At 38.6% G+C, this 15,224-nt stretch overlaps 1 protein-coding gene across 1 annotated transcript in view; it reads left to right on the top strand.

Moving 5' to 3' along the window:
* TRAPPC3L (trafficking protein particle complex subunit 3L) overlaps nucleotides 1–14,294 on the top strand; it is a 51,021-nt gene extending 36,727 nt beyond the window's left edge. The window contains exons 4-5 of the mRNA XM_032165560.1: nucleotides 8,621–8,806; nucleotides 12,209–14,294. Coding sequence (XP_032021451.1) covers nucleotides 8,621–8,806; nucleotides 12,209–12,328 — 306 coding nt within the window. The 3' untranslated portion in view covers nucleotides 12,329–14,294. The remainder of the gene's footprint in view (nucleotides 1–8,620; nucleotides 8,807–12,208) is intronic.
* Nucleotides 14,295–15,224: the final 930 nt, after the last annotated feature.

Below are 15,224 nucleotides of genomic sequence, written 5' to 3'. Positions count from 1 at the left end.
TTTTTCTAATTCTGTGAAAAATGATGTTGGTATTTTGATAGGAATTGCATTGAATCTGTAGATTGCTTTGGGAAGTATGGTTATTTTCACAATATTGATTCTTCCAATCCAGGAGCATGGCATATATTTCCCTGTGTTTGTGTCATCTATGACTTCTTTCAGCTGCGTTTTATAGTTCTCCTTATAGAGATCTTCCACCTCTTTGATTAAGTATATTCAGCAGTGGGCTTTTTTTTTTTTTTTTTTGCAACTCTTATAAAAGGGATTGAGTTCTTGATTTGGCTCTCAGCTTGATTGTTGTTGGTGTATAGCAGGGCTACTGATTTGGGTACATTAGTTTTGTAAACTAAGACTTCACTAAATTCATTTATCAAATCTAGTAGTCTTTTGGAGGAGTCTTTAGGGTTTTCTAGATATATGATTATCCTGACAAATGGAGATAGTTTGACTTCCTCTTTTCTAATTTGGATGCCCTTTATTTCTTTCTCTTGCCTGATTGCTATGGGTGGGATTTCTATTAATAGCACTGTGTTGAATAGAAGTGGTGAAAGTAGGCATCCCTGTCTTGTTCCACTTCTTAGGGGGAATGCCTTCAACTTTCCCCTTTCATTTTTTATCTTCCTAAACTGGCTAGTGTTGGAGATCAAATTTTAGGATTTGGGATATATGCATTTTACATGGGCAAGTTTAGGGAGAGTTTGAGTTTTGAAGGAAAGTCAAAATGAGAAGAGTCCTCATCATTTCTTTCCTAGGCTTACTATAACAGTAACTTTTTGATTAGTATCTCAGCCATTGACCTCATGCTCACTCCCATCCATAACCCTAAATCCATCCTCTATGCTGACAAGAAAATGATCCCTCTAAAACCGAAATTGAATTCTGCATTAGCCAGTTCACACCTTTGGGGCTCACAACTGCTCACAAGTTGATAGATGTAGAGCTTCCCTGAACCCCATCATGGTATTTTATGCTCATGACATGTTCCCACTACCTAGAATGTCTTTGTCACTTCCCTCCAGACCCCTAGTCTTGTCTATGTGGCAAACATTCAGTCAATAGATGCCCATTCTATAATTTGTCTTGCAAATGGCTATTGAACTCCCACTATGTGACAGGTACTGTGCCAGACTGGTGGTGCTCAAGAAGTGTCTGTTGAATAAATGAAGAATGAATAAGGAATCTCCTAGTCCTTCTGATTATAAGTAATTTAAGAAAATTGCTTCCATTTCTCTCCTACACAGCTCTTAATTTTAAAAATTAATTAATTTCTGCACTTGAAAGATGGCAACATATCAAGCTGACAAAATTTCATTAATAAACTTCAAAGTCCAGGCCTGTGTGTTTTGTGAAAAGAAATTGCCTTGGACTAGGAGCCAAGGAATTAAATTATAGCATCGTCTTGGCAGTGTGATTTGACTTCTCTGAACACCAGTTTACTTATTTCTGAAACTAAGGCCTTAAAAGACACAGTCTGCAAAATTTCTTCCATTTCCACATTGTAAAATTCTTCAAGCACTGTAAAACAGCAGATGTTTTTGCGAAGTTACTTTATAATTCATTTATGCGCCTCCCACCACTACCACTTGCTCCTTAGAGACTTGTCTTCGATAGTAGTGTAGTCCCTTGCTACCCACAGGGGATACCTGCTACCAAGACCCACAGGGGATACCTGCAACCAAGACCCCCAAACTGCAGACAGTACCAAACCCGTATATATTATGTTTTTTTAAAATCTGCTAACTGAGGCAGTTAACAAGTGACCCATGGGCAGGTCATAGCATAAACAGTGTGAATACACTGGACAAAGGGATGATTCACGTTCTGGGCAGTATGGAGTAGGGACAGTGAGCGGTTTCATCACACTGCTCAGAAGCACAATTTAAAACTTATGAATTATATATTTCTAGAATTTTCTAACATTTTCAAATTATCTTGACCACAGGTAACTGAGACCACAGATAATGGCTAGCTACTCCAAAATTGTTCCCTCCACTTCCCAAAATGTATTCTTGGGTCTAATCTGCCCCTACCATCCTCTGCTTTGACTGTCAACATACTGTCGTGGCAAATATGTCCTGGGTCCCTTCTAATCCAGGGTTTTATACTTTGCTAGTATCAGTGTGACAAGTATTAGCTGATATGTTGATGATTAATAGTATTTTAATTTCTTACTCCCCTAAAGGATATATATCTTTTAAAAAGATTTTGAAAATAATGATTTAATGTAATTTTTTACAAACTATATTATTTCCACAGAAAATTAGCCTCTTACAATATTCTGTATGAGTAAAAACAGTATTTATTTTTATTTATTTATTTTTATACCTTAAGTTCTAGAGTACATGTGCACGACATGCAGGTTTGTCTCATAGGTATACATGTGCCATGATGGTTTGGTGCACCCATCACCTCGTCATTTACATTAGGTATTTCTCTTAACACTATCCCTCCTCCAGCCCCCTAGCCCCTGACAGGCCCCGGTGTGTGATGTTCCCCTCCCTGTATCCATGTGTTCTCATTGTTCAACTCCCACTTATGAGTGAGAACATGCAGTGTTTGGTTCTCTGTCCTTGTGATATCTTGCTGAGAATGATGGTTTCCAGCTTCATCCATGTCCCTGCAAAGGACATGAACTCATCCTTTTTTATGGCTGCATGGTATTCCATGGTGTATATGTGCCACATTTTCTTTATCCAGTCTATCATTGATGTACGTTTGGGTTGGTTCCAAGTCTTTGCTATTGTGAATAGTGCCATAATAAACATACATGTGCATGTGTCTTTATAGTAGCATGATTTATAATCCTTTGGGTATATATCCAGTAATGGGATCACTGGGTTGAATGGTATTTCTAGTTCTAGATCCTTGAGGAGTCGCCACACTGTCTTCCACAATTGTTGAACTAATCTACACTCCCACCAACAGTGTAAAAGTGTTCCTACTTCTCCACATCCTCTCCAGCATCTGTTGTTTCCTGACTTTTTGATGATCGCCATTCTAACTGGCAAGAGATGGTATTTCATTGTGGTTTTGATTTGGTTTCTCTGATGAACAGTGATGATGGGAATTTCTTCATGTCTGTTGGCTGCATAAATGTCTTCTTTTGAGAAGTGTCTGTTCATATCCTTTGCCCACTTTTTGATGGGGTTGTTTTTTCCTTGTACATTTGTTTAAGTTCTTTGTAGACTCTGGATATTAACCCTTTGTCAGATGGGTAGATTGCAAAAATTTTCTCCCATTCTGTAGGTTGCCTGCTCACTCTGATGATAGCTTCTTTTGTGGTGCAGAAGCTCTTTAGATTAATTAGATCCCATTTGTTTATTTTGGCTTTTGTTGCCATTGCTTTTGCTGTTTTAGTCATGAAGTCTTTGCCCATGCCTATGTCCTGAATGGTATTGTCTAGGTTTTCTTCTAGGATTTTCATGGTTTTAGGTTTTACATTTAAGTCTTTAATCCATCTTGAATTAGTTTTTGTATAAGGTATAAGGAAGGGATCCAGTTTCAGCTTTCTACATATGGCTAGCCAGTTTTCCCAACACCATTTATTAAACAGGGAATCCTTTCCCTATTTCTTGTTTTTGTCAGGTTTGTCAAAGATCAGATGGTTGTAGATGTGTGGTGTTATTTCTGAGGCCTCTGTTCTGTTCCATTTGTCTATATATCTGGTTTGGGTACAATTACCATGCTGTTTTGGTTACTGTAACCTTGTAGTATAGTTTGAAGTCAGAGAGCTTGATGCCTCCAGCTTTGTTCTTTTTGCTTAGGATTGTCTTGGCTATGCGGGCTCTTTTTTGGTTCCATATGAAATTTAAAGTAGTTTTTTCCAATTCTGTGAAGAAAGTCATTGGTAGCTTGATGGGAATGGCATTGAATCTATAAATTATCTTGGGCAATATGGCCATTTTCATGATCTTGATTCTTTCTATCCATTAACATGGAATGTTTTTCCATTTGTTTGTGTCCTCTCTTACTTACTTGAGCAGTGGTTTGTAGTTCTCCTTGAAGAGGTCCTTCACATCCCTTCTAAGTTGGATTCCTAGGTATTTTATTATCTTTGTAGGAATTGTGAATGGGAGTTCACTCATGATTTGGCTCTCTGTTTGTCTGTTATTGGTGTATAAGAATGCTTGTGATTTTTGTACATTGATTTTGTATCCTGAGACTTTGCTGAAGTTGCTTATCAGCTTAAGGAGATTTTGGGCTGAGACGATGGGGTTTTCTAAATATATAATCATGTCGTCTGCAAACAGAGACAATTTGACTTCCTCTTTTCCTAATTGAATACTCTTTATTTATTTCTCTTGCCTGATTCCCTGGCCAGAACTTTCAATACTATGTTGAATAGGAATGGTGAGAGAGGGCATCCTTGTCTTGTGCCGGTTTTCAAAGGGAATGCTTCCAGTTTTTGCCCATTCAATATGATATTGGCTGTGGGTTTGTCATAAATAGCTCTTATTATTTTGAGATACGTTCCATCAATATCTAGTTTATTGAGAGTTTTTAGCATGAAGGGCTATTGAATTTTGTCGAAGGCCTTTTCTGCATCTATGGAGAAAATCATGTGGTTTTTGTCTTTGGTTCTGTTTATGTGACGGATTATATATGTTTAACCAGCCTTGCATCCCAGGTTTTTGATGTGCTGCTGGATTCAGTTTGCCAGTATTTTATTGAGGATTTTTGCATTGATGTTCATCAGGAATATTGGCCTAAAATTCTCTTTTTTGTTGTGTCTCTGCCAGGCTTTGGTATCAGGATGATGCTGGCTTCATAAAATGAGTTAGGGAGGATTCTCTCTTTTTCTATTGATTGGAATAGTTTCAGAAGGAATGGTACCAGCTTCTTTTTGTACCTCTGGGTAGAATTTGGCTGTGAATCTGTCCGGTCCTGGACTTTTTTTGGTTGGTAGGCTATTAATTATTGCCTCAATTTCAGAACCTGTTGTTAGTCTATTCAGAGATTCAGCTGCTTCCTGGTTTAGTCTTGGGAGGGTGTATGTGTCCGGGAATTTATCCATTTCTTCTACATTTTCTAGTTTATTTGTGTAGAGGTGTTTATAGTATTCTCTGATGGTAGTTTGTATTTCTGTGTCTATTTGATGATTTTTGTGTCTATTTGATGATTCTGTCTTTTCTTCTTCATTAGTTGTGCTAGTGGTAGATCTATTTTGTTGATCTTTTAAAAAAAAAAACAGCTCCTGGATTCATTGATTATTTGAAGGGTTTTTTTTGTGTGTGTTTCTCTATCTCCTTCAGTTCTGCTCTGATTTTAGTTATTTCTTGTCTTCTGCTGGCTTTTGCGTTTGTTTGCTCTTGCTTCTCTAGTTCTTTAAATTGTGATGTTAGGGTGTTAATTTTAGATCTTTCCTGCTTTGTCTCGTGGGCATTTAGTGCTGTAAATTTCCCTCTACACACTGCTTTAAATGTGCCGTGGAGGTTTTGGTACATTGTGTCTTTGTTCTCATTGGTTTCTAAGAACATCTTTATTTCTGCCTTCATTTCGTTATTTACACAGTAGTCATTGGAGCAGGTTGTTCAGTTTCCATGGAGTTGTGCGGTTTTGAGTGAGTTTTTTACTCCTGAGTTCTAATTTGATTGCACTGTGGTCTGAGAGACAGTTTGTTATAATTTCTGTTCTTTCACATTTGCTGAGGGGGGTTTCACTTCCGATGATGTGGTCAATGTTAGAATAAGTGTGATGTGGTGCTGAGAACAACGTATGTTCTGTTGATTTGGGGTGGAGAGTTCTGTAGATGTCTATTAGGTCTACTTGGTCCAAAGCTGAGTTCAAGTCCTGGATATCCTTGTTAATTTTCTGTCTCATTGTTCTGTCTAATATTGACAGTGGGGCGTTAAAGTCTTCCATTATTATTGTGTGGGAGTCTAAGTCTCTTTGCAGGTCTCTAAGAACTTGCTTTATAAATCGGGGTGCTCCTGTGTTGGGTGCATATATATTTAGGATAGTTAGCTCTTCTTGTTGAATTGATCCCTTTACCATTATATAATGGCCTTCTTTGTCTCCTTTGATCTTTGTTGGTTTAAAGTCTGTTTTATCAGAGATCAGGATTGCAACCCTTACTTTTTTTTTTTTCTTTCCATTTTCTTGGTAGATCTTCCTCCATCCGTTTATTTTGAGCCTATGTGTGTCTTTGCATGTGAATACAGCACACTGATGGGTCTTGACTCTTTATCCGATTTGCCAGTCTGTGTCTTTTAATTGGGCATTTAGCCCGTTATATTTAAGGTTAATATTGTTATGTGTGAATTTGATCCTGTCACTATGATGCTAGCTGGTTATTTTGCCCAGTAGTTGATGCAGTTTCTTCATAGTGTCAATGGTCTTTACAATTTGGCATGTTTTTGCAGTGGCTGGTATTGGTTGTTCCTTTCCGTGTTTAGTGCTTCCTTCAGGAGCTCTTGTAAGGCAGGCCTGGTGGTGACAAAATCACTCAGCATTTGCTTGTCTGTAAAGTATTTTATTTCTCCTTCACTTATGAAGCTTCATTTGGCTGGATATGAAATTCTGTATTGAAAATCCTTTTCTTTAAGAATGTTGAATATTGGCCCCCACTATCTTCTGGCTTGTAGTGTTTCTGCCAAGAAATCCTCTGTTAGTCTGATGGGCTTCCCTTTGTGGGTAACACAACCTTTCTCTCTGGCTGCCCTTAACATTGTTTCCTTCATTTCAACCTTGGTGAATCTGACAATTATGTGTCTTGGGGTTGATCTTCTTGAGGACTATCTTTGTGGTGTTCTCTGTATTTCCTGAATTTGAATGTTGACCTGCCTTGCTAGGTTGGGGAAGTTCTCCTGGATAATATCCTGAAGAGTGTTTTCTAACTTGGTTCCATTCTCCCCATCACTTTCAGGTACACTGATCAAATGTGGATTTGGTCTTTTCACATAGTACCATATTTATTGGAGGCTTTGTTCATTTCTTTTCACTCTTTTTTCTCTAATCTTGCCTTCTCACTTTATTTCATTAATTTGATCTTCAGTCACTGATATCCTTTTTTCCACTTGATCGAATCTGCTACTGAAGCTTGTGTATGCTTCATGAAGTTTTTGTACTGTGGTTTTCAGCTCCATCAGGTCATTGAAGCTCTTCTCTACACTAGTTATTCTAGTTAGCCATTCGTCTAACCTTTTTTCAAGGTTTTTAGCTTCCTTGCAATGGGTTAGAATGTGCTCCTTTAGCTGGAAGAAGTTTGTTATTACTGACCTCTGAAGCCTACTTCTGTCAACTTGTCAAACTCATTCTCCATCCAGTTTTGTTCCCTTGCTGGCAAAGAGTTGTATTCCTTTGGAGGAGAAGAGGTGTTCTGGTTTTTGGAATTTTCAGCTTTTCTGCTCTGGTTTCTCCCCATGTTTGTGGTTTTATCTACCTTTGGTCTTTAATGTTGGTGACCTACGGATGGGGTTTAGGTGTGGATGTCCTTTTTGTTGATGTTGATGCTATTCCTTTCTGTTTGTTAGTTTTCCTTCTAACAGACAGGCCCCCTCAGCTGCAGGTCTGTTGGAGTTTTCTGGAGGTCCACTCCAGACTCTCTTTGCCTGGGTATCACCAGTGGAGGCTGCAGAACAGCAGATATTGTTGCCTGATCCTTCCTCTGGAAGCTTTGTCCCAGAGGGGCACCTGCCTGTATAAGGTGTCTGTCAGCTCCTATAGGGAGGTGTCTCCCAGTCAGGCTACATGGGGGTCAGGGACCCACTTGAGTAGGCAGTCTGTCTGTAATCGGAGCTTGAACACCATGCTGGGAGAACCACTGCTCTCTTCAGAGTTGTCAGGCAGGAGTGTTTAAGTCTGCAGAAATTGTCTGCTGCCTTTTGTTCAGATATGCCCTGCCCCCAGAGGTGGAATCTAAGGAGGCAGTAGGCCTTGTTGAGCTGCTGTGGGCTCCACCCAGTTCGAGCTTCCCTGCCTCTTTGTTTACACTGTGAGCATAGAACCCCCTACTCAAGCCTGAGCAATGGCGGACACCCTTCCCCCGCCAAGCTTCAGCACCCCAGGTTGATCTCAGGCATCTGTGCTAGCAGCGAGCAAGGCTCCATGGGCATGGGACCTGCCAAGCCAGGCACAGGCTCGGGAGGGAATCTCCTGATGGAGGGAATCTCCTGTTCTTCCAGATGCAAAGACTGTGAGAAAAGCTCAGTATTCGGGCAGAAGTGTACAGTTCCTCCAAGTACGGTTACTCACAGCTTTTCTTGGCTAGGAAAGGGAAATACCCTGATCCCTTGTGCTTCCCGCGTGAGGCGATGCCCCACCCTGCTTTGGCTCGCTCTCCATGGGCTGCACCCGCTGTCCAAACAGTCCCAATGAGATGAACCAGGTACCTCAGTTGGAAATGCAGAAATCACCCTTCTCCATTGATCTCGCTGGGAGCTATAGACTGGAGCTGTTCCTATTTGGCAATCTTGGAAGTGACTCACAAGTAAAAGCATTTAAAAATTTCACATCATAGGATCAATAAATTGCAAAGCTAAGGGTGAAGCTGGACTTCTTGACTACAGACTCCATGTGCTTAACCATTGTGCTGCAATGCCTAGAACAGGGTATTTGTTTAGTCTGCTAATAGTTATTTGTTCTGGACCAAGTTTTGGTAGTTTTATTTTCTTCTTGTCAGGTTGCTTTCAAGATGTACCTGGGAATTACACCAAGTGTGACCTGTAACAATTCAAGCAAAAATGAATTTTCCCTGATTCTAGACAAGAATCCTCTGGTGGAGTTTGTGGAAGAGCTCCCTGCTGGGCGATCTTCTCTGTGCTACTGCAACTTGCTCTGTGGGATTATCAGAGGTGCCTTGGAAATGGTAAAGTTGAATAAGTGAAGAATGAATGAAGAATCTCTTAATCCTTCTAAGACTAAAATAAGATAACCAATATACATAATTCATTTTGCTGGGTATATTGGTTATCTAATGGTGTGTTACAAATTACCCCCAAAATGTAGCAGCTTAAAAAAACAAACATTTATTATCTCACACAGTTTCTGAGGATCAGAAATCTGGGAGCAGCTTAGCTAAGTGGTTGTCATTCAGAGTCTTTCATGGCTTAATACACATGCAGTCAAGCTGCTGGCCAGGGCTGCAACCTCTGGCGACTTGACTGAGGCTGGAGAATCCACTTCCAAGCTCACTCACACAGCCCCGGTGCCTTGCTGGCAGTTGGCAGGAGGTTTCATGAAGTTCCTGGCCACATGGACCTCTTTGTAGATCTAATCACAACATGGCCACTTATGCTGCCAACCCTGGTGTCATGTAGGAGGGTGCTACCTGAGGGTGTGAATTACAGGAGGCAGGGATCATTGGCCATTGTGGAGGCTGGATTTTACACCTGAATTATTTATTGGTTTAACTGAAACAGTTATTAGTATCTGCTAAGTGTCAGGCACTGAGTATACACAGATGAACAAGACATAGTCGCTGCCTTTAAAGAATCTTCTGTCTAATGGAAAAGTCAGATGTACAAAGAAGTATAATTAAGGCTATGAGAGGAGCTGTGGCAGGAAAAACTTTGTAGACTTCCTAAGGAAACTCTAAACTGGCTTTTGAAGGAAAAATAGGAGTTAGATAAAAGCCTTGGTAAGAGGAGCAGGAGAAAAATAATATAACAGGTAGAAGAATCAGCATATCCAAAGGTACAAAAAGAATGTTTCACTCAAGGAACAAGGAACTTGAATTAGTTCAGTATGACTGACATATAAATTGAGAGACAGATTGTCATGAGAAAGGAGGCTTAAATTCTTTCCAGAAGCCTGATTTTAAGAAAAGGGATTCATACGACAAGCTTGGAAATTCAGATTTTTATATTGAAAGCAACAGAAATCAATATAGGTTTATAAACAGTAGAATAATATTTTGAAATTTGTGTTTTAGGAATTTCATTTCTTTATCAACCAAATGAAAGTATATCAGAGGGAACAGTGCTGAAGTAAAGGATTAGGGCCCTTTGGAAGTTATGATGGTAAGCTCAGGTAAAACCACAACAAAGCCCTGACAGCAGGAATGGGGAGAGGAAGACCATTTGAACAACATCAAAAAGATGCAACAGATAAGACTAGGTTATGAACTGGCTGAAAGGAACGAAATTGAGAAAAAGATTCAAGAATGATTTGTAAATTTCTGAGCAACCTGTAGAGATGGTTGTACTACTAAACCAAGAAGAACAAAACCAAGAGAAGTACATCTGGGCTTGGTAGAGACAAAGTGAGGAGTTCAATTTTGAGCCTGCTGGAGTTGAGGTGTTTAACACACGCCAGTGAGGCTATCCAGCAAGCAGTTGTTTATCCGTGTCTGGAGCTCACAGGGAGACGTGGATTGAAGAAGCATTAGAATTGGAAAAGAACGCCTAGGCAGAGTCTGTAGAGCAAGAAGAAAAGGGACCAACAGAACCACAGGAAGCAATAAAGTATAATAAGTAGGTTAAACAGAGAGCACAAAGGCTGAAAAGGATACCAAGAAAGAAAAATCAGAGGTAGGAAAAGAAGGAGTCATAGAAACAAGAGAGGAGATCGTTTCAAGAAGACAGAGTGATTAATAAGAACAAGTACAGCAAAGAGTCTAAGTTAAACCGGACCTGGAAAATATTCACAACATTTAGGACCAAAAGACCCAGGAGGGCCTTGGTAAAAGCTCCTTTGGGAAAGTGGATGAAAAGAAGAGAATCTGTCATAGATTGGTGAGCCAACAACAGCTTAAGAAGAGGTAATAGTCAACAAAGTCTCATTTTCCCAGAAGCTTAGCTATTAAGAATGGTGGAACCAGATAGCAACCAAAGTCTTGCCATGTATTGAGCTACCTAATAATGAGGCATGCATGTAATTTTAAATTATTTGTGATAATTAGGGGAAAATAGAATAACAAGTAATCCAAACGCATAAAACAATAGAAATAATGTATTGTTCACACAGATTCTCCATGCTTCTACCCTAGCATCTTTTTACACTTGTCCTGTAGTCGGTGGCCATGAGATCAAGGAAGGGGTAGGAAAGCATTATGAGCGTTTACGGGCAAAGGGAAAAACCATAAAACCAAGTCAATAATAGGATAAGAATGTCTTCCACTCTCATAAATAGCAGCTGATTATATTTGCTGAATGACAGCTGGTATCAGACCTCATGTGTCCCCAAATATCCAAATAGCTTCAGCATTGTCTCCCTGTTAATTTAATTTATGTTCTGTTAAATTTTGACAAAGACTTAAAAAATCTTATGGAAGAAAAAGTTGAGGATGAATGTTGCTTCTGTATTTCCAAGTGCAATCTACATCCTCTGTTAAATGGTAGTCATTGCAAGGCCGGGCCCAGTATGAGTCAGATAATTTGGTACACTAATGGTTTCACAAATTGAGGCTGGCTAGCTAAGGAATTCTTAGTGAGAGAGGGGACTAAGTCAGGTAAGATTCAATAAATACCAATTAATTGCCTGCTACACTTGGGCATTTTTCACATATTATTTGCTTTTACTAGGTGCTTTTACTTATTTATCTTATTTTCCCCAATAAATCAAAATAACTCTGAGCAAATACACTATTGGGGGTAGGTCAGCAATATCATGCTGCTCTTATGTGGACACATTTTAAAGAATAAAGAAGTAAGCCCTGCTTACTTCAGTGCCTGGGAAATGGGAAATACCTTACAGAGAAAAAGAAGGCCTGGTATCAAATATTCATGTCTGTAATTTCAATCTTTAATTTTGTATCTATAATTCATTTAATTGATATTATACTCAAAGCTCTCAAAGCCATAAGTGACTGCTAAATGTTGTTGGGATAAGTGATTATGTTATTTAGCTAATTTCAGAATGATTTATGGCAAATCTGTTTGAGAGCAATCATTTAAGAATCCATTTATTCTTGGAAATTCTGCTGGCTAAGCACACTTGGTCAAGGCTATCTCCGAGCTGGGAATTTGTGTTCTTCTAAAGTTGGATCCAGAGTTCAGCCTTGCACAGTGAGCTAAGCTTGGCAGAGTCTGGGTGTCCCAGTCATCCTAGTTGGCCTGGACCACCCTTCTCTTTGCAGATTCACACCACAGAGCTGACACACAGCTGGACCATCTCTGGAGGACACTCAGTAAAGGGCCCTTTATCCACGAATAAGCTTTTTAAAAAATCATTTCTTAAGGAAAGTAAAGAAAGCTGAAAAAAGACAGAAAAATTTAGTTTTTTGCTTTTTAATTAAATGACACAGGCCTGTTTTTTTCTTCTTTCCTAGGTTCATTTGGCTGCTGATGTTACATTCTTGCAAGACAGACTAAAAGGTGACAGTGTGACAGAAATAGGAATAACATTTCTAAAAAAGCGAGACGAGAAAAAATATAGACGGAAAAAATGAAGAATAGCACGGAAAATGCCACAGGGCGGCTAGTTGAGTTAATATTAGCTAAACATGTATAGACATAAAAATTTTGAATTGCTTCATAGCGTGAGCTTTGAAAGGTTTATAAATCAGCCAGAAATTTGAAGTGCAGGGCATGAAGGTTTAAAGGTTTTTTTTTCTTTTGCTTATAAATCACACATTTTCAATCTCATGTCCACAAAATTTCATATGCAAATAACTCCTTATAAGATAGCAGGCAGGAATTCCACATCTTACACTATGCATCCTCAGAGAAGCTGTTCATTCCATTCGCGTATGGTAATGGGAAAAAAAGCAGCATCAATACAAACAGTTGTGTATTTATCTCTTTGCTGAAAAAAAAGAATGAAATGATGTAGCATAGAGTTTCCTATATATAGACAGTAGTTTCTAGAGATTATATATTGCATTCCTTAAATAAATAATTCCATATTTCTAAAAAAATATGATTTGATTTTTCTCATGTATTAGCTTGGCTTATAGCTTTAGCCTTCTGACGCTACCCTTGATTTGTAATCACCAAGTCAAGCTATTTATTCAATGATAATTTTGAAACATTTATAAATAACATTTAATTTTAATTTATTTTAATTTATTTAGTTTAAATATAGCTGGCATCAACCAAATTCCTTCCTTTTCTCATGAAATATTGCTTGATGGTCAGGCCAGAAAACCTCTAAAATAAAGGATAAATAATGTTCTTTAAAAATACTTTCTTACCCCAAAGCTTATTAATTAAGAATTTCTACTAGCATTTTCATCCTCTAAAAAGTCTTCCAAAGGATGTTTTCTTTGTGACCAGAACACATTTAAAATTCAAATGTACTGAATTAAATACACAGTAATCTTCACCAGACCACTGGCACACAAGGGCAGCGTACAAGGCAGCCCAGAATCTACTGGGCTCTGCAGAGAGCCCAAATTGCAAGTACAAGTTATAATTAGTGTGATACTACCCTACGGAATTGGAGAAAATATTTGTAAACTAAATATCTGACACCCTTGTGCTATTAATAACCAGAATATATAAGGAGTTCAAACAACTCCATAGGAAAAAATTAATAATCCAATTAAAAATGGGCAAAAGATCTGAATAGACATTTCTCAAAAGAAGACATACACATACAAATGGCAAACAGGTATATGAAAAGGTGCTCAACATCATTGGTCATCAGAGAAATGCAAATGAAAACTATAATGAGATATTATCTCACCCTAGTTAAAAGTGGCTTTTATCCAAAACAGGCAATAGTGAATGCTTGCAAAGACGTGGAGAAGAGGGAACTCTGGTACACTGTCGGTGGGAATGTAAATTAGTATAACCACTATGGAGAATGGTTTGGAGGTTCCTCAAAAAACAAAGAATAGAATGATCATATGACCCAGCAAACCCACTGCTGGGTATATACCCAAAATAAAGGAAATCAGTATATCAAAGAGATATCTGCACTCACATGTTTATTGCAGCACTATTGATGATAGCTAAGATTTGGAAGAAATCTAAGTGTCCTCCAATAGATTAATGAAATAAAGAAAATGTGGTAGATATACACAATGGGGTACTATTCAGCCATAAAGAAGAATGAGGTCCTGTCATTTGCAACAACATGGATGGAACTAGAGGTCATTACATTCAATGAAATATGTCAGGACAGAAAGACAGACTTTGCATGTTCTCACTTATTTGTAGGAGGTAAAATTAAAACAGTGGACTCATGGAGATATGGAGTAAAATGATGGATATAAGAGGTTGGGAAGGGTAGTTTCAAGAGGAGTGGAGATGGTTAATGGGTACAAAAATATAGTTAGATAGAATGAATAAGATCTGGGCTGGGCATGGTGGCACAAGCCTGTAATCTCTGCACTTTGGGATGCCAAAGTGGGAGGATTGCTTGAGCTCAGGAGTTTGGGACCAGCTTGGGTAACATAGACCCCTGTCTCTACAAAAAAGAAAAAAATATATATATATACATATATATATATATATATATATATATGTATGTATATATAGTGCATACCTGTGGTCCCAGCTACTTGGGAGGCTGAGGTGGGAAGGATTGATTAAGGCCAGGAGGTTGAGGCTGCAGTGAGCCATGATTGTGCCACTGCCCTCCAATCTGGGCAACAGAGTGAGACCCTGTCTTAAAAAAACAAGTACAAGAATGAATAAGATCAAGTATTTGACAGTGCAACAGGGTAAGTACAGTTGATAATAATTTTTTGTACGTTTAATAATAATTAAGATTATAAGTGGATTGTTTGTGACAGAAAAGATAAATGCTTGAGATAATGGATACCCTGTTTACCCGATGTGATTGTTATGCATTGGATGCCTGTATGAAAATATCTCATGTACCCCATAAATATATATACCTACTATGTACCCACAAAAAATAAAAATTAAAAAATAATCAAAATAAATAAAACTGGTATAAGTGATATGTTCATGATAGACGTCAATTAGGATTCAGGAGCCTGTTCTGAGTCCCTGTCCAGTTCTGTTTCTAGGGGCTTCAGCTGATCCTGAGTAGTGACTGATCCTGGGCAAGGCACATAATCTCCCCGTCTCTCTCTCTCTCTCTCTTTCCCCACCCCTTTAAAATCAGGGCATTGGATGCAATAAAGGTCTAAAACTGTACCAATGGGTTTAAACGATATAAATGACCATTGAAATTCTACATCTTTGGACTTTAGAACACTGCAGGGAAATTGTTTTTTCTCCACTTACTCAACTGTCTCTTCAAAAGGACATTGCAATAGGCATAAAGGAAATAGGGTCATTGGCACACAGCTGAGACATCAATGGAAGAACCTTCAAGCCTGCTCCACAGAAGACCAGGAATAGACTCTGGAAGAAGATATCTGACATTAG

The sequence above is a fragment of the Hylobates moloch genome, unplaced genomic scaffold (genome assembly GCF_009828535.3).
Source record: "Hylobates moloch isolate HMO894 unplaced genomic scaffold, HMol_V3 SCAFFOLD_2, whole genome shotgun sequence".
Taxonomy (NCBI): Eukaryota; Metazoa; Chordata; class Mammalia; order Primates; family Hylobatidae; genus Hylobates; species Hylobates moloch.
Note: the sequence above shows the minus strand (reverse complement) of the source record. Positions and strands in the feature narration are given on the sequence as shown.